At 38.8% G+C, this 19,018-nt stretch overlaps 2 protein-coding genes across 6 annotated transcripts; both read right to left on the reverse strand.

The window, feature by feature from the left end:
• Nucleotides 1-212: 212 nt before the first annotated feature.
• sf1 (splicing factor 1) lies at nt 213-10,240 on the reverse strand. 3 transcript variants are annotated; one of them, XM_051113977.1, is made up of 12 exons: nt 9,851-10,240; nt 8,573-8,701; nt 6,698-6,773; nt 4,609-4,761; nt 4,438-4,527; nt 4,158-4,341; nt 3,913-4,028; nt 3,706-3,813; nt 3,399-3,585; nt 2,926-3,139; nt 1,289-1,375; nt 213-1,207 (listed from the first exon to the last, which is right to left on the reverse strand). In XM_051113977.1, exons 1-12 carry the CDS (start codon nt 10,095-10,097, stop codon nt 885-887), a joined length of 1,914 nt encoding a protein of 637 aa, XP_050969934.1. In that variant the 5' UTR covers nt 10,098-10,240; the 3' UTR covers nt 213-884. The 3 variants fall into 3 exon arrangements, with proteins under 3 accessions (XP_050969934.1, XP_050969933.1, XP_050969935.1); XM_051113976.1 differs by having other exon boundaries at nt 1,289-1,453; XM_051113978.1 differs by lacking the exons at nt 6,698-6,773; nt 9,851-10,240 and having other exon boundaries at nt 1,289-1,453.
• A 1,810-nt stretch (nt 10,241-12,050) lies between these two features.
• On the reverse strand, nt 12,051-18,694 carry rbm4.1 (RNA binding motif protein 4.1). Of its 3 annotated transcripts, none has more exons than XM_051114000.1 (4): nt 18,551-18,694; nt 15,899-16,341; nt 12,629-13,504; nt 12,067-12,198 (listed from the first exon to the last, which is right to left on the reverse strand). In XM_051114000.1, the coding sequence occupies exons 2-3, from the start codon at nt 16,308-16,310 to the stop codon at nt 12,651-12,653; spliced, it is 1,266 nt and encodes a 421-aa protein (XP_050969957.1). In that variant the 5' UTR covers nt 16,311-16,341; nt 18,551-18,694; the 3' UTR covers nt 12,067-12,198; nt 12,629-12,650. The 3 variants fall into 3 exon arrangements, with proteins under 3 accessions (XP_050969958.1, XP_050969957.1, XP_050969956.1); XM_051113999.1 differs by having other exon boundaries at nt 15,899-16,344; nt 18,551-18,682; XM_051114001.1 differs by lacking the exon at nt 12,629-13,504 and having other exon boundaries at nt 12,051-12,198; nt 15,899-16,344; nt 18,551-18,681.
• Nucleotides 18,695-19,018: the final 324 nt, after the last annotated feature.

The raw sequence follows: 19,018 nt of genomic DNA on the forward strand, positions 1-19,018 counted from the left end.
CACCCTGTGCACAACAGGCGTATCAATTTTGTCAAGTAAATTGAAGCCACAGCTACTTAAAATGAAGTTGAAGCAGCTGTTCTTTTGTTTTGCAGCAAGAAAACAAAACTATGCTTATATTTTAAAAGTTTAAAAGCATCTTTTAGAGGGAGAATTTCAAATTCAGGTGACTAAGCAGAATGCCTTCATGTGAGCACAACAAATATGAGAGATTCAACACCATGCCAACTTTTATTTAGTTGAATGCTTCATTACAAAAATATTGAAATACATTTGGTGGAAGGCAATTAATGAAAAGTTCTTTTAAATAAAAACAACTTGGGGAGGGATGGGATACAAGGTGAGCACGAAAATTATACTGACCACCTAACAGAGTAAGCCAATCATCTACAACATCTTGAAGACAAATGTCTTTCAGTACTATGCAGCAACAAATGCACAGTTGGTTAAGAGTGTAAATGGTTGTTTATACACCTGTTGGAATGTTGCTAACTGAACCTTAAGCAGATGTTATTTTTACTCACTGGAGAGGGCTCAAAAAGAAAACATGAAAGCAGGCTGGCAGAAACAAAAACAAAAAACACATTCCCTGCACATCAACATTTTAAACATATTCAACCAACAGATCAAATACTACAGTTAAAAATCATGAACAATTGAAGCAAATTTACAAATTAACCACGCTGTCTGTCTCTCGCTAGGCTCGGTTTCTGCGTCCAAGCATGGGAAACAAATCTGAACCGAGGCCAATCAAAAGAAAAAAAATAAACCTTTAGCAACTAATCACATCAAGCTGTTAAATGAACAGAGCTAGGTACAGTCCTGTGATGTATATTTTAGGCGTCACTGCATGGTCACAGGGCCATAGAGACTAAACGGAGCCTTTAACTCTGGGGCGGAGGCGGTGGAGGTGCAGGGGGCATCCCGTAAGGTGGCATACCGGGGATCCCCATCATGGTCACAAAGTTAGGGTCCATGGGTGGGGGAGGGGGAGGAGGTGCATACATCATGCCTGCTGAGCCAGGCGGAGGGGGTGGTGGAGGAGGGGGCGCACCAGGAGGAAGTGGGGGTTGGACCCCAGGTGGAGGTGGCACCATAGAGGGGGTGCCCATGGGCGGAGGGGGCTGAGCGGCTGAAGCGGCCGTCTGCTGAGGCTGCTGCCAGGGCGGCAGATTTCCAGTGGCAGGGGTGGATGTGGTGGTTGTATCTGGAAAAAACAACAAAATCTCTCAGTCTGGGCCAAAAGGAAACTTTAATGACATCAACTGTACTACTGTAAAAGACTTACTCTGCTGCCATGGCAGTGGAGCGCTGGTTGCCATACTGCTGGTGGGTGGTGGGGGAGGGGCCTGCTGTTGCCACGGTGGCAGAGGTCCTGAGGGTGGAGGTGGTGGTTGGTTATTTGGGGGAGGTGGAGGCGGGGGCATCATACCCATGGGTGGCGGCAATAAGCCTGATCACCAGACAAGAGAAGGAAACACTTCAAGCTTTCTGGCATACTAAGTATCAAAGTATGAGAGCACGCATACTTCATACTTTAATATTCCCAATTACAGATGCCAGTGTGGAGTTTTATAGGAAGTTTTCCCAATATAATTGGAAGCAAAAACCCAGTTCTATGCTTCTGTCCTTCCAAGGAATTGTTTTATGCTCCATTAAAAGGAGAAGTTCATTTCCAGAACGAAAATTTCCTTATAATTTACTCACCCCATCTCATCCAAGACATTCATGTCTTTTCTTCAGTCAAAAAGAAATTAAAGTTTTTGAGATTTTTCTCCATATAATGAACTTCAATGTTGGCCAACCGGTTGAAGGTCCGAAATGCAGTTTCAGTGCCATTTTAAAGTGCTCTCCAAGATCCCAGCTGGGGAATAAGGGTCTTATCTAGCAAAATCTAGCAAAAACCAATCGGGCCAGTAGAGAGCGAGAAAAAACAAAAAAAAAACCAAAACAAAACAAAACAAAAAAAAAAATAGCGTTGAGCCCTGCAGATGAACTAACCGTGTGAGACCTTGCCAACATAATTATGCAATGTGTGAAGACGCACATGCGCATCAAAAAAAGCTTTTTTTTTTGCTAGGTAAGACCATTATTCTTCAACTGGGATTGTATAGAGCCTTTTGAAGCTGCACTGAAACTGCAATTTGGACCTTCAACTTGTTGGCCACCATTGAAGTCCACTATATGGAGAAAATTCCTGGAATGTTTTCCTCAAAAACCTTAATTTCTTTGTGACTGAAGAAAGACAGACATGAACATCTTGAAAGACACTGGGGCGATTACATTATCAGGACATTTTCATTCTCAAAGTGAACTAATCCTTTAAAGGAGAAGTTCACTTCCAGAACAAAAAATTACAGATAATTTACTCACCGCTTTGTCATCCAAAATGTTCATGTCTTTCTTTCTAAAGAAATTATGTTTCTTGAGGAAAAACGTTCCGGAATGTAGCACGATTTTGAAGTTGAAGAAGGAAACGAGATGGGAGTTTGACATACCCAAACTGTATTGACCCGAAAAAAAAAAAAAAAAAAAAAAAAAAAAAAAAAAAGTTCACATAGATCTAGACAAGACGAGCATTTGAGGTTAAAAAGTTCCTGTTAAACTGTCAGTTTGTTTCGAAAATGACATTGTTCTGCTGCATAAGACCCTTCTTCCTCGGCTGGGATCATTTAGAGCCATTTGAAGCTGCGTTTAAACTGCATTTTGGAAGTTCAATATTGGGTGCACCATTGAAGTCCACTATATGGACATTCCTGAAATGTTTTCCTCAAAAACAATTTCTTATCGACTGAAGAAAGACATGAACATTTTGGATGACACTGAGGTGAGTAAATTATCAGGACATTTTCATTCTGGAAGGGAACTTCTCCTTTAAACAGGAATTTAAGCACTGAAAGCCTAACCATCATAGGTTAAACTCACCCATGGGGTGTCCAGGTGGTGCTGGGCCTTGGTTCATTGGTGGAGGGGGCGGCTGCATCCAGGGTGGAGGCATTCCATTGGGGTTTGGCGGCATAGGAGGGCCACCCATGTTTGGCATTGGTGGAGGGAAGTTGTGAGGGCCACCAGGACCCTGATGCATGCCATGGAAATTCCTGTTATCAGTAGGGCCTGAATTCATCCAAGGAGGACGATTCTGAAAAGTGTTTGAGAGATTGAGATCTTGGATATCTGTTTTTCAAATGCTAGTACTACTTTTATTCACTAAGGATGCATTAATTAAAATAAACAGGCAAGACTTCAAATTTTTCACAAACACTATTTTCAACATTGATAAATGTTTCTTGATCAACAAATCAAACTTTTCCCAACCCAAAATGTTTGAATGGTAGTATATGGGCACATTTTGAAGAAACCTGCATTCAATAAGGAAAAACGGATGTCATTGGCCTTACTGGTGGTGGCTGGCTGTTGTTGGGTCCTGCAGGACGAGGTCCACTAGGGGGAGGATTGCTGTGGCCCCCACTGGAGGCAGGGACTGGAGCCTCTCCTAGCTCTGCCATGAGAGACAAGTACTCTTTATCCATACGGGCCTTATCCTGAGCAGATTGGGGTGGTTCGCCGGCCCGTTGTGCAAAGGAACTGAAAAGAGAAATAGAATTAATCTTACTAGAATTTACTATGCTGTCTGAACTTGACAGTGGTAAACTACTTGAAAGGGGTTAAATAATATCACTACTGATCATTGGTGGATGGGGTTACCTGGTAAACTTGCAGTCTGATGAGATGTGACCTGCTCCACCACACTTTGTACAGACGGTTGTGTTTGTGATGCTGCGAGGCTCTGTGCTCTGCCATGGGCGTAAGATTCTGAGATGGAAAAAGCATGCATTGATGAGTATCAAACATCTACATTTGCTTCCCTGCCTCTCCGAGAAAAGGTCAAGAAATCTGCATCTAGTCTCTCACCTGTTATCATCCTCTCTCAGAGTGCCATTGAGCCGTGCCAGCTCCCTCAGCTGCATCTTTCTCAGATCATTCTGGTCTTCCGGGGTCTCAATGCCCTGCTTGAGGATATTACGAATCTGTGGACAAAAAGAAAGCACACTGAACTTTGATCCTATTCAGTTTTATTAAATGGATTTCTGATGCAAGTATTAATTCTGAAAACCTGATTTGACTTGCAAGTATGAGAACGTCTGAAATGGACTCACCTGCTCTACAGCTTTCTTGACGTTCTCCATTGTGTTAGCAGTGACCAGAGCATGAAGAGGCTCATCTTCTCCTGGAAGCATCTGCCCATCCTTACGTCCCACCTTTCCTTCCTTTACTGAGCCTTTACCACGAATCATGATCTTAGCACAGCACTCCTTCTCAATGTTTTTCAAAGTGTTTCCACTGGGGAAAAAACAAAGCAACAGAGAAGTTACTTTATAATGTTAAGACTTCATAATGTTAAAACATTTTTTAAAACTGCAAAATCATGCAACTCACCGTGGCCCAATCAAAAGCCCAACAAAGTTGATCTCTGGATATTCATCCTGAGGAATCATCACCTTGTCACTGACCCGAGTAGCTGGTGGTCTGAGAAAGAAGTAAACCAAATAAACATCCACAACTAGAGAGATGGTAAAAACCAGAAGAGTTAATTCGCAGGGGACATACTTGTAGTCAGCAGGGGGTTTGAATTCAGGGTTCAGTCCCACCATCTCTGTAATGAGAGAATGCCTCTCTTCCTCAAGTTTCTTACGTGTCCGATATTCACGTGTATTAAGCCTCTTCCCCTCACTGTTGTAGATGGGCTCAGGAGATGGAGACCTGTGAAAAAGAGCAAACAACAGAAAGATGCAGCACAAAGTCAAAATTTTAAAGCAGTACTTACACCCTCAACAGTTTAACATTCAACTGCTTGCCTACTCTTGACTGGCATTGTTTTGACTTGTTCTGTGGTCATTTAAAAAGTGCATGGGATGCCCCAGAGTGCTCATGCTCTAATGGGAAAGACGATAAAGTAAAAAAAATAAAAAATAAACGCTCACTACAAAAATGTAACATACTGAGAGCTTGAAGCTCAGAACAAGAACATGAGTGGCCTTTAAAATGACTTCAGAATTTGGCGCCAAAGAGTCCACTGAATTTTCAAACTTTAATAAAATGGGTTTTTAGTCTCAATATTATCTGGGGATGAAAATGAGGACGAATATCTGAGACAAACGGGGCAACCAACACACTTGAAGAGCGTCTGTTTCTTGAATGCTGATCTAAACCTTCACACGTTCTCAGAGAGCATTCAAAGCGTTACCTTCCCCTTGGATGGTGCTGAAAACCTGTTAACCTGCACAATGAGGCTCTGTGCTTGAAAAAAGTTACGAGAGGGGGAATTTGGGTTAGAGAAATAAATTTGGATTAAGTATTAACCTTCAACAGCTCTCAAACAAGACAGCCACACAAAGCGTGACAAATTCATGAGAGGCAACCCGAAGAGGAGAAAAGTGGGGGGGAAAAAAAGAGGGAAGAACTTTCTGCTGGTTTTCTTTTGGACTGATATCTCCAGCGCTGACAACCTGAAGCACCCCCCCAGCTTTGTTTTAGGAGCTGGAGGTTGATGAGCGATCGTTCCTAAATCCTGGAGTGGATAGACCTTTGAGAAGAACCTTTTTAGAGTTGGCGGTGTAAAAACGTAGGATTAAGATTCTGCCGGAGAACCTAAGGCTGTTCAGAGAGCAAGGGCTGTGGCTACTAGAAAGACACTCTCACGTCAGAAACATGACATTTCCTGCTATGTTGGATGCTTATGAAGTCTATGAGCGGCCAAAGTGATCAGTGTTAAGGTTATGGTTATTCCAGAAAGAAAAGGTAAGAGGAGTCTCCTCCGAGCGGTCTTCCAGTGCGGAAATCTGGAATACTGTGGAAGTTCCTGAACAAAATGGTGGTAGCCCCATTATGGAAAACCATTATTGACCATCCAATTAACCAACCATTCAGATTTTAGAATTAAGGACTCGACTCGGAGGTTAGAAAGAAGGGGCATTAAAAATGCAATATATAATCTAATAAAATTCAAAATGCATTTAAATAGCGGGTAAACCGAAACTAGCATCTTAGACTAAATGAACTACACTGGAATAATCAAATAAAATTCTACACCAGCCTTCATAACACAAACTTTCCACAGAGAGCAAACATGCATGCAATAAAAATACCTACATGAACAGTACAGAATAAACTTAAATTTACTTAAGACGATCAAGATTTCCATAGCTTGTATGATTGCACATTATGCTTTGGTAAAGTTAGGTGCTGCGTATTGTCAACAGGTAATCTTCACTGCAAAACAACTTCTAATTTCAGAGTATGTAGCATTGACTAGTTACCTGGCATCACTAACTGAATAAAACATACATCTAATCTTTCATATGACAACCTACTGATAGCCTTTGGTCATATCTTTGCCTCACTGTACAAAACGGATCCAAAAGCTTCTCTAAAACTCAAATTAGCATTTCAAAGACCAGAATATTTTGACATGCAACAAAACCAATTTCATTATACTCAAAACATTTTCTGTACTCTTTAACTAAAGAAAGGCAAAGATATGAGATAACTTCATAGCAAGGCATTTAGACTTTCTTCATTTAACAATCACTTACCCCTACATACACATTAGTACACTTACGAACTGGCCTTACATAAATGGCGCATTGAAAAGGTAAAGGAAATGTTACTGTTGGTGGGTTTAAATCGTTATTCCGACCTGTCCTCAGGGTTAACAGGGATTCCCAGGTCTCCTGTACGCAGTTTACGTGTCAGGTCTTCGATCTGCAGTTGGACTGGAAGAAATCAGGTTAGGAAGAAAAAAAAACAAGGATGGAGAGAATTGTGGTTAACAACAAAAAAACCCCACAAAAGCAGAAACAGTACACTGTAAAACTCAACGTTACTAAGGTTAAACAATGAACAAAAAACAATTACCATGGTAATTGTCAGTTCACTAAGAATCAAGGTCAACTGAAGACTTTTGATCCTCTGCAACATTTTCTGAAATACTGAAATCCAACCCAGATTTGTGGAAAATGAGCTTGAAAGCCCATACAGATTTCCCCAAACATCTAGAATGTTTTTAAAGTTTGGCCAAATTAGAATTCAGAAACCTGGAGGAATCTCAGTAAAGTACTATTTCAGAAAAAGCTTCACTGCAACAGGCTTTCGATTTAATGCCACCAACTTTGAGAAGTGAAACTACTAAAACTCACATTACTTAAAAATATTACTTCACATGCTATAGACATTTCAAGCTAAAAAGGTGGCAAAACATGAAGGCCTGCCAGGGAGAAAAAAAAGTTGGGTTTGAAGAAAACAAAAATCATACTGGCTAAAGTGGCTTGAGCAACTGCACAATGAGATTGAAAGTTATTTAGAGGATAACACCAGTGTAATTACATGACAGGACTGTAACTTTTAACGTTGCTAACAAACTTCAATATTATTCAACACTCATCAAATTATTAACATGTCACGGCAGCCACTTACCAGATGTTACCAATACTAATCAGAACAACTGAAATGCAATATTTAGACAAACAGATCAGCCTTTAGTGGATTGTGTTGTTTTTTTTTTTTTTTGGTCATGCAAAAGACTAGATTTACTCAGGTCTCAAGCCACGCCAAAAACTGACCTGTAATCAAATAAAGTTTTGCATCACTCATGGAAGCATTTAATGGGTTTTCACATGCGTTTCTCTATGACATGCTTAAGAGAATCAGACCCCACAGGTCACACGTTGAATGGTGCAGGTTGATGGTAGGTAGGAGACATGAGGTGTCAATAGAGGACTAGTTAAGGAGATGTAGGTCTAGGTCACATTATAGTTGAACAAACACTACACCACATGCCATTGCAAAACAAGTGCCTGACAGCAATGAGAAAGCAATTTACTACACACTGCTTTCAGACACTGGGGATGGAGATGACTTTCGCAGTTCAATGTTAGACCTGCATTGCTTTGCAGTCAAATTGGACTTGAGACATATTTTGCATAGTAAACATGAGCAGTGATGGAGTCCTGCAGCTGGAGACAGTTCACAGCAAGCAGCAACATCAGAAAAACACTGTGGGTTCTTGCTAATGGACATCAGATGGTATGCAAACGTTGACAGTGCTACTAATACCTCAGTGCTTCCTAGACAAAGAAACGTCCTCACATTGCACATCGATGGAGTTAGTACATTCTAGTGAACACGGGGGCAAAGTGCTGAATTTCGGTTGATTGACTTCTTTGAGAAAACCATCCCTGTACAGAGTCATTGGAGACGTACAGAGATGGCCATTTTGCACTGAGACTTTCAGAGTGATAGTTAGCAATGAACCAAACAGTTATCCCAAAAAAATGACCTCAATTAGATCAGCAAAGAAGTCAGACTAATGAAATTCAGCAATTACATCCTGCATGTGATGTGCAAACTGTGAGGAAATAATAAACCGACAAGTTTCGGGACAAAAAAAAAAAAAAAAAAGTGAGTTGTCTGGGTGTAGAAAATATACCCCTCATTCACAAACACAATGTTCTGCAACTTAATAAACTATATGACTTAGACACACATTATAATATCAGTAAATTCAGATATTCACCTATATAAGCTCGTTCCTGGTCCCGAGTCAGCCCGGGAGGGATCACGGTGGGCATGCCCGGGATAACGGTCTTCTGATCAGGGGTCTCGCTGCTCCAGCGACTCCTTTTCCGCTTCTTCTGGCCGAAATCTAACAGGGAATGGTATAAGTGAGAAGTCACTGCATGCAAGTCTATCGCTCTTTGTGCTTGACCCAATAAAGCCTACAGTATTATATTGATATGCTAATCTCAAAGGCCTCTAAGTTATCAACATGATCAAAACATTCATGGGGGGAAAAAAAAAATCCTTTTGTGAATAATTATCTACAGGCTCCCACTCTCTGACTGATTGTTCATACTTCATAAGCAAGTAAAACTTAAGAATAACTTTTATATTGTTTGTAATATTTCATGATTGAGATTTACTGGACTGAAGCAACTGTTTATTGGATTACCCATAAATCTTTTTTGTTAAATAAATAAGAAAAAAAGATACAAAGTAACTGATATTCATGTGACCCTGGACCACAAATCCAGTCTTAAGTAGCACAGGTTTATTTGAAGCAATAGCCAAAAATACATTGTATGGGTCAATATTATAAATGAAAACATTTTGTAAATTCCCTACCGTAAATATCAAAACTTTATTTTTTAGTAATATACATTGCTAAGAACTTCATTTAGACAACTTTAAAAGCAATTTTCTCAATATTTTGTTTTTTTTGCACCCTCATATTCCAGATTTCCTTAAAACATTACATGAAAGCTCATTTATTCAGCTTATTATTTATTCAAATCAATTATTATTATTTTTAAAATAACCCTTATGACTGGTTTTGTGTCCAGGATCACGTATGCATTTTATGCGTATTTGCATTTTTATGCATATCTCGCTGATTACATTACAAACTATCAGAATTTCACCTTATTTTATGAATAAAATTCCTTGAGTGTGCACAAAACATAAAAACATAACGTTACGCACCTTTTTTTCTATTTTGAATTTAATTATTATTAATATATCTAAATATTAAGCATAAAAGTTCAATAAACTCTTCCACTTTGGCTGTTGTTTCATATGTGAGGCTTTACAGGGTTAAACAAAACAACGCAGTATGAAGACAATTGCAAACTGTTTGAGCGAACGCATGTAAATATTATATGAACTACCGGTTTGTGGACTAAGCTACTGAGAAAACAGTAAGTCAAAGACAAAAGAGCTCAACTAAAGCACACAGCCACAACTATAAAGGACCAGGCCGTTTGTCCTGAGTCTCAGGCCCGTCCACGCTGTTTACCTCCACTTCCCGCCTGAGACGGCAGTCCAACTCCGACTGGGTTTGAGAGCGCAGAACTCACGGCTCCAGGGAACTGGGAGAAACCTGGGTTTGTTAATTGCGGTTGCTGTAAGTTCTGCAACGGGAAAGACACCGCAGGCCCGGGCGGTGCCATTAACCCCGCGCCGGGGCCAGAGTCAAAGCCTCGCTTAGCGCCGATACTCGGGTGCAGCTTCCCCAGAGGGGTTGCGTTGGCTCCCGTTGCCATTTCTGGGCGTCAGGGGCTTCTCGGTGGTTTAGTTTCTGCACAAAAAGTGTTTGTTTCCTTTCCAGATAATATGAACATATGACTCCTAACATGCAACCTTCTTCTGTCACCCACTGACTAAGATGGCGTCTGCTGAGATCGACAAAGGAGATTTGACGTCAGTTTAGAAGTATCCGATTGGTCGATGAATACGTCAATCAATATGTGGTTTATAGTCATTGGATCATTTAGGGTCTGTCGTAGTAGCGACGGAACATTTTAGTGGTCTCTCATTGGTCGTTCTGGTGCTCACTCAGCAAGCGGCCCAACCTCCTAGCACGGTAGGTTGGCTCTTGTAATTGCCCCTCTTGCACAGCACTATATATATAACCAACCGTTTATAATAACAATAGTGTTAAAACACTTTATATAAGCAGTTTGTATAAATGTAATAAATTGTAATCACCTTCTATTACTGTTGGTAATTCAAGTCAATAAACTGGATATAAATGCTCTCTCTCCCTTTATATATGCCTTTTTACTTACATTAAGTAGAATCATCATAAATTTAAGAATCTAACAGGTATTTATTACACGTTTGCACACATAGAATTATATTTAATATTTCATTTTAAAGCTAAATTACCATACCTTTTTATAAAACTCATAGGCAAGTCTTAAACCTAGTCCCAGACTAAAATGTAGTTCTGGGCTCTTACAACTGAAAGAAACTTACACTAACTGATCTTAAAATATGTCAGTGCCTTTGTCTTAAGATGCACACCAGTACACCATGTTTTTTTCTAGGGCATGTTTATATAAAAAAATACTTAAATCTTCTAATTGAACTATGGCCTAATCCTGGCTTAGTTTAAGCCCTCTCTGTGAAACCAGGTCTTCAAGTTATTGAATGGCTGGCCGGAATGCACCATGATTAATCTGAGATAATACGTATTTAATAGATTCAGCTTGAAGTAGAGGTCAAATGGCAGGAATTTTGTTTGAGCATTTTGTAGCCTGTGCATCATAATTTGTTTTCTTGATCCATTTTGTCTGTAAACCTCTTTAACTTTACAGAAGTTTTGAATAAAATAGCAGTATATTAAGAAATTTAAGGCTGATGAATTGTACAGTTTTTGAAAGACAAAAGTTGTCTGTAACACTGTGTGTGGAAGAGTTATTTTAATTAATTAATTCTTTAATCCTATTCTTTATTTAAAAATCCTGTTTAGACTTATACTCTATTCATTTATTTACTGCTTGTTTTCTTTAAAAAAAAAACTAGCTTCTCTGTTCTTTTTATATTATACCCATTTTTTTTCTATTTATTTATTATACAATTATAAAGAAAACCTTGCTACATGTACTGTGTTAGGCTAACTGAGACTTGTATTATCACTTGCATGTTATTGCTCTTTTGTTGATTTTGACTGCTTCCATTGTCCCCTTTTGTAAGACGCTTTGGATAAAAGCGTCTGCTAAATGTCTAAATGTAAATGTAAATTATTTTCATTATCATAATGAATTATATTTTAAAATATTGCATATACATAAGGATATAAATCCTATGCTAATTCAGCATTGTATAAGAAGGGGAAAAATGTTGAAGAATAAGAGGAAAAAATTAGGATATGGATATGTAGCATTAAGTCAGGAGTGCTGATAGTGCTGAATCACAGGAAAGGGTCAACAGATGGTTAGAAAAGGTTAGAAAAACAAGTGAAATATTGTGCATGTATGCTGAACAGCTAGATTCTCTGCTAAGAAACTTTACATTAAAAAAATATATATATTACATTTTCCACCACATATTCCAATGACCATACTGTGCATCCAGATCTACTGTAATACAAATACAACTGCTATGATTTAGACAAAAAAATAAGAGATTTTGTTTTAACTTTTATTAATGAGAAGAAAATATTTACAAGTATTTGTATTGAGAATCAAATTTAAAAAAAAAAAAAAAAAAAAAAAAAAAAAAAAAAAGAGCTACATTAAGTTTATTAAGACGACAAAAGGAGTTTAGTGCCAGGAAGTGGGCCATCTGTACTGTCCGTGACCCAGGCAAAACAGGATGCATCGCAACTTCTAAAATGATCCATGAGCAACCAAGAAACACCTGCAAAAAGAAAAGATTATCATAAAATCATGTCAGACATTCAGTTATCTATACTGTGGACTTCCATGTGCCCAAAACCAACAACATGAATTGCTATAAGACACTTCACAGGTAATAGGAAGTGCCTCAATTTGACAAATCCGACTAAAAATAACAACGTCGTTCTTTGTCTGCTTGTATTTCTGAATATACTGGATATGTAACCTAAATATCCATGAGATTATAATGAGACTATGTGAAGTAGGACCTTGCCAAATTTGCAGATCATCATTGACAGGGAATCAAAAACTAATAATACTTCACTGCCATAAGACAGACAGAAATTTAGCAAATGATGACAATTTTCAGTTACTGGAGAGGAAACATCTCATACAGCTTTTAATTAGATCACATTTTGCTCTAACCGTTTGTAATCCTAAAAAGATCTCACCTGAGTGCGCACAGATACTAGGCTAGTAAGCATAGCGCGCCCGTTCGGCATATGGATCCCGCGGTACCTCGTACGCAGAGCTCCCGGGATGCGAAGAGACAGGAGAGAGGCGCGACCGCTCGTACGCGTATCCCTCGGCCTCTAGAGGAGCTCGGCGGATCGGGCTCCGTTCGCGGACATAGTATGAAGAGGTGGGAGCCGGAGGAGGGGGAAGGGGATGGCGCTCATACGGGTCATGGTTAGAGGAGGACAGGCGCTCTCTCACGATCGCTGAGGAGGTTGGGGGAGGAGGGACAGGAGGTGGAACCGCGCGTCTATCTTCGAAATAACTGGCTCCGTACGGACGTGCCCGATATTTCTCGTAGAAGTCCACCACCCCGTACGGATCTCTTTCCTCATAGGGCGGCCGCCGTATTGGGTACGCAGGCATCGCACCGCCATAGGCCACGCCACTGTTCCCATACGCAGCCTCGCTGCCGTACGCGGGGGCCATGCTATTATCCGCGCCAATGCCGTAGCCCGCTGGCATACCGTAATTCATTGCACTCTCAAAACCCGCGCCCCTTCCGTACCCTGGGACGCCATACCCTGCTCCCCTGGAGAAGCCATGTGAGGGTGCAAAGCTGCCACCGTAGGCCGGCTCGCCACTGTAGCCGCGATGAAAACCCCGGCCACCACCACGATCACCACCCGCACCGAACCTGAGGGGCCCGTATCCTGCCGAGCCCGGGCCCTCTCTGTAGGAGCCGTTCTGGTCCAATGGGCATTCTTTGGACCAGTGGCCTTCCTGCCCGCACCGATAACAACCCGTTCTCTCTCCCATTCCCGGCGCGGTACGCAGGCGGCTAGTCGAAAGCTTCACGCTCATCAGTTTGCCTTAAGAAAAAGAAAGAATTTGCCATGATATTTCTGTTGTACTTTTTAGCATGCACACGGATCAAACGTTCATAAGGTCAAAGCAGCCATAAATTCGACAAAAAACACGGCCAGAATGTTTCAAATGAAAATCGCCACCACTAGAGTTCAATTATAATTTAATGTCAATGTGAAACACTGTTCGCAGCCCATTTAACTTTTGTAATCTGACGCATTTCAAAGCGAAAATTTCTTTTAAAATAACAAATAAAAAAAAAAAAAAAAAATTGTATGCTATTAGTACATTTAGGAATTTAACATTCTAAAGTTACATTTGAAAGAAATGTGTATAAATGTAATAAATATACAGTTTGAAAATACAGTTAGCATATTTATTTGTTGCATTTAAATAAAGGTTCTTATACTTTTTTCAATAAATTAATTTTAATATTTTAAACATTTTTAACGCATGTTAAAAATTTACAGCACTTGGTGCTGACATTTACTAAAAAAAGATCAATATGGTGCTATTTTTTTGTGCACAAAATATTTTGTGCAAGCAAACAGGGTTAGTTTTCATTTCGTGTTGACTTTTAAGGGATAGTTCACCCAAAAATGAAAATTATCTTTAATTACTCACCCTCATGTCGTTCCAAACATGTAAGATATTCGTTCATCTTTGGAACACATATTAAGATATTTTTGACAGAAATATAGCAAGAACATCGGTAAACTAGTCCATGTGACATCAGTGTTTCAACCATATGGTGAAAAGTTATTATTTTTCTTTGCGCATTTAAAAAAAAAAAAAAAAAAAGTATTCTCGTAGCTTTGTAAAATTACAGTTGAACCATTGATGTTTCTGTCCCTGGGAACATTTCATTTGTGTTGCTGTTTATGAAGGGTCAGAAAGCTCTTGGATTTCATCAGAAATATCTTCATTTGTGTTTCGAAAATAAACGAAGGTAGGAATGACATGAGGGTGAGTAATTAACAACAGTTATTTTTATTTTTGGGTGAACTCTCTCTTTAAGTGCGTCTATAACATTATACAAATTTCAATTGCTCATGAAATGTCTCACTTTGAGAAAACAACTCTCAGTCTCAGTGGGAATATTTGGCTGTTGAGTACCTGAGAGAAAATGTACTGTATTTTAGAACTAAATGGACATCCTCTAGTGCACTCCATACACTGTGTGCATAATTATTAGGCATGTTGATAATCTGGTCATATTTTTTTACCAAGCACATTTTACCAATTCCAAACCACAACAATCTTAATAACTACTATTAATTTTGTATTTAATCATTTGTAAGTGATATATAACTGTCCGTATATTCAGGTGTGCATAATTATTAGGCATGTTTTCTTTTACTGATAAAATGAGCCAAAAAAGATATTTAAGCCAGACTGAAAAGTGCAAATTATTAAATGCCCATGAGAAGAATGCAATACTAATGCATTACAAGAATTTGCAAAGTTAAGGCTTGACCATTGGACAGCGAAATGCTTGTTGAGTCTGCATGGTCAGAAAAAACAGTACTGCCAGATTTTGGAAGATAAATTCTTGAATCAGAGGTACTAGAGAATGTGATGCTTGTCCTTCAAGAGTCACTCTCAACTTATCTGTCTATAAAGCCTATAAAAAAAAAAAAAAAAAATCTGTCATCATGTATTTCACAACACGTCAGCTTGTTATTCTTATTAAGTCAGGGGCATTTTTTAGGATTTTTTACCAAGCAAAGTCTCTGAGAACCTGACACATTGTACTTCTGAAGACTCCAGGTAGGTTGCAGTTCTGGAAAATGGGGGCGCTGGAGACTAAACGGTTCCTGATGGTGTCACACCTAATTCTTCTTTTGCAGTTAACATGCATCTTTTCTTCTCCACCTGTTTTTTCTGACCATGCAGACTCAACAAGCATTTCGCTGTTCAATGGTCAAGCCTTAACTTTGCAAATTCTTGTAATGCATTAGTATTGCATTCTTCTCATAGGCATTTATTAATTTGGACTTTTCAGTCTGGGTTAAATATCTTTTTTGGCTCATTTTATCTGTAAAAGAAAACATGCCTAATAATTATGCACACCTGAATATAAGGAGTTTTTCACTTCCAGCCTTCACAGACAATTATATATCACATATAAATGATTAAATACAAAATTAACAGTAGTTATTAAGACTGATGTGGTTTGGAATTGGCAAAATATGTTTGGAAAAAAATATGACCAGAATATCAACATGCCTAATAATTCTGCAACAGTGTATAATGAACAGTATACATCCAATTTAACAAATTTCCTTCACTTACCAATTTTTCTACTTACCAACCTGCAATGAGGCTCACTTTTGGAACAAACGTGTCAAGTTAAAATTACTTTTAGCTAAACGAGGCAAAGGACCATACTGGTTCACCTTGAAAGGCTGTGTTGTCCAAGCCACTAATGGCCTCCATAGCGTCTTCCACTCGCTCCATGTGAACAAATGCATAGTCTTTCACTATGTCACACTCAACCACAGGTCCATACTCCTCAAACTTGGCCCTGAGTTCTTGGTTGGTGCAGCTACTGCTGATGTTGCCGACATGAAGTTTTGTAGAGGTCTTGGGCTTCCCTTTGCTCATCTCCACATTCATGGCCAAACCATTTAGAACGTAATGGTGAAGATTTCGAATTGCTTCATCTGCCTCTGCTTTGTCATCCATGTGCACAAAGCCAAAGTTTTTCACTATGTCACACTCCGATATCTTGCCATACTGAGAGAAGAGGGAGCGGATCTCATCGGCCGTGGTGTTCGGCGAAAGGTTCCCAACAAAGATTTTTACCATTTTAGTAATATGTAAAGTCAACGTTCAGGCTCTGCTGTGAGAAAATATACATTTATATTAGAGTACTGTAGTGCATGTCTAAAAAGGCAAATAAGCTACAAATATGGCAGAACAAAAGTATACTTAAATAATACAATACACATGCAAAATGTCCTCCTGCTTATATTAGACATATGAAATACAGTGGTGGCCAAAATTATTAGAACACTAGTATTTTCACCAGCAAAAAAAAAAAGGTTTTAATTCAGTTATTTGTATCTTTTGCTGTAGTGTGTCAATATCATTTTAAATTTCCAAACATTCATTTTGCCATTGATTGTAATGATCCAGTGAGATTTTTGTTTGCACAAGGAGGCTTGACAATAGCCAGTGCGCCACAGCGATCTGATCTCATAATCATTCTATCTGTCTGAATATAACATAGAACAACCTGAGACAGACTAAATCCAGAACAACTGTGGCAAGATGCTTCAAGAAAACTACCTGCAAAGCTACTTGAAAAACTATGCACAAGTGTACCTAGGGCAAAAACTGCTTTAAATGCACAGGATGGTCACACCAAATGTGGATTTAATTTAGTTAATAGAAAGAATTGATAAAGAAAATCTATTTATGACATTATTTGTGACAGCATCCTAATTTTACAACACACTACAGCAAAAGATAGAAATAACTGACTTAAAACCATATTTAGCTGGTGAAAATGCTAGTGTAGTCTAATCATTACACCACATTTAAATGAGTCGACTGAATCTGAATCATTTCATTGGTCCGAGAGGCTCTTGAATCAACAATTCAATGACTCATCGAACAGATCATATCTTTTGGACATATCCGGGTAAGCTGAGCGAGCACTTTAACTTACCCCACCATAAGGCAGTGAATTTAAGTTAAATCTCTTAAGTATAAACCGGTATTTTAATGTGATATTACGCAAATGGGTTAGTTTAATATATACATACATGTAGATATCATTTGTAGTTTATTTGATAGAGATCGTGTACAAGAGCACCAAATCCTTCTCTGAGAACCAGAAGATGCTTTTCATCACATTACAATCATATACAGTAGTCAACATTTGAAGTGGATCAAAACCTTTCATCATAGTTGTTCTAAAACCAAAACAATACCCATTCTTGTCTTAGGACAACTTTGATTAACTTTTTTGATCCACTTTAAATGTTGACTACTGTATATCTTTCCACCTAAAGTCTCTAATGGCCTGTTCGATGTTGCAGTAAAACTAATATGCCAAGAATCTTTTGACTAAAATAATCAGTTTCAGTGACATTTATTCCTCCATTCTAACTCAGTTTTTAATTTTACTCAACAAACTCTCTGTTTAGTCTGTTTTTGGGAAGGTTAAAACTTCTGGTTTCAACACATTGTTTCAGAAATGCAAACAATTGACTGTTTGTAAAATAAAATTTGATTATTTCGTTTTTAAAATAGGTAAATTATCTTTAAATTTTCACATTTTAAAGGTTTGAATCAGATTCACCTAGGTGGTGCATCTGATCCCCTGACTTGGGTCAACTTACCCCTAACCTGGGGTAAATTGAGCCACAGGAACAAATAAAGGACACATTTAATAAGAAGCCACATTTTTAGATCCATTCGTTATAGATACGTTCTGATGATTTAAAATGAAAGGAAACATCCTGAAATTACTTCAGATACTTTCACTGTACTTCTGTCGCATTTTCTCTGATCTTGAGCATCACATAAGTAAAAATGGCTCATCTTAGCCCATTCTCCCCTACAAAAAAGACGCTGTTCTATTAAAACGTGTAAAAACTTTATTCAAAGGTTTTAGAACATCTAATTATGCCTGCGAATTTTAGCGAAACTGAATTGTTCGAAAGAATCGACTCGCGAAACAAGGCGGGCTTCCCATCACCAGTAGAGGACAATGGACAAAAAAAGCTACACGAGCTATACTCTGATTTACGAACCGAGTGCCAGCAAAGTCTTTACATCTAAAATATTGATAAAACGAGACACGCTTTGTATTATTAACTAAAGAATCCAATGCATTCATACGACGTGCATAATAATTAAGTTAGCCAACAGCCCATCTAGCCTTGCACCAGCTAGCTAACCGGGAATACGGGCATAAACATTGCAGTGAACGAATGAAATATCACGACAAAATATAGGAAACGTAAGGTAAGAAGTGAGTCATTCAGTCAAAAGAACACTGCGCTATTGTGATATAGCATAATGGATGTTTTTCATACCTTTTCACAATGCTTTCAGAAGCCGGTGCGAGATGAAATGGCGTCACTCTCGCGTCGCATAAAGCGAGGCTGGTTGGAGAACAGCGTTGCATGGTGTTAACACTGCCCATCCCCTTTTCTTTTCTCCACACTGAAAGCCTAGCTTGCAACTGGAGCTTTCAGAGATTTCAAAGCACCACGTGGTCAGACAGATCGTGTAATGATCCGTGTTACATAATGATGCATTCAAGTACCAAGAACAACACAGACGTTCAATTTAATTGAATGATAATCATGTATAAACATAGACAGACATAATTTTTGTCACCAAAATATTGGTTTATTACAAAAGATAATTCATAAAACACACTCCTGACTTCTGTAGGAAATATACAAACTACAGAAAATCTAATTTATAAACATTTTCACAGAGCTTCCCAAGGCACCCATAAAGAAGAAGAATCGCCAGTAAACGCTAGCAGTCTCAAA

This window comes from Labeo rohita, chromosome 7 (assembly GCF_022985175.1).
Source record: "Labeo rohita strain BAU-BD-2019 chromosome 7, IGBB_LRoh.1.0, whole genome shotgun sequence".
In the NCBI taxonomy this organism is placed as follows: domain Eukaryota; kingdom Metazoa; phylum Chordata; class Actinopteri; order Cypriniformes; family Cyprinidae; genus Labeo; species Labeo rohita.

What these genes read in the sequence shown, in the direction of transcription:
- sf1 (XM_051113976.1), bottom strand. Translation starts at nt 10,097, where the DNA reads ATGGCAACGGGAGCCAACGCAACCCCTCTGGGGAAGCTGCACCCGAGT. An exon ending in GTCTCAGGCGGGAAGTGGAG is followed by an intron (nt 8,702 to 9,850) that starts GTAAACAGCGTG and finishes ATTCCCTGTTAG; the next exon opens with ATTTCGGCCAGAAGAAGCGG. An exon ending in CTGAGAGAGGATGATAACAG is followed by an intron (nt 3,814 to 3,912) that starts GTGAGAGACTAG and finishes TTTCCATCTCAG; the next exon opens with AATCTTACGCCCATGGCAGA.
- rbm4.1 (XM_051114000.1), bottom strand. Translation starts at nt 16,310, where the DNA reads ATGGTAAAAATCTTTGTTGGGAACCTTTCGCCGAACACCACGGCCGAT. An exon ending in GGACAACACAGCCTTTCAAG is followed by an intron (nt 13,505 to 15,898) that starts GTGAACCAGTAT and finishes CTTTTTCTTAAG; the next exon opens with GCAAACTGATGAGCGTGAAG.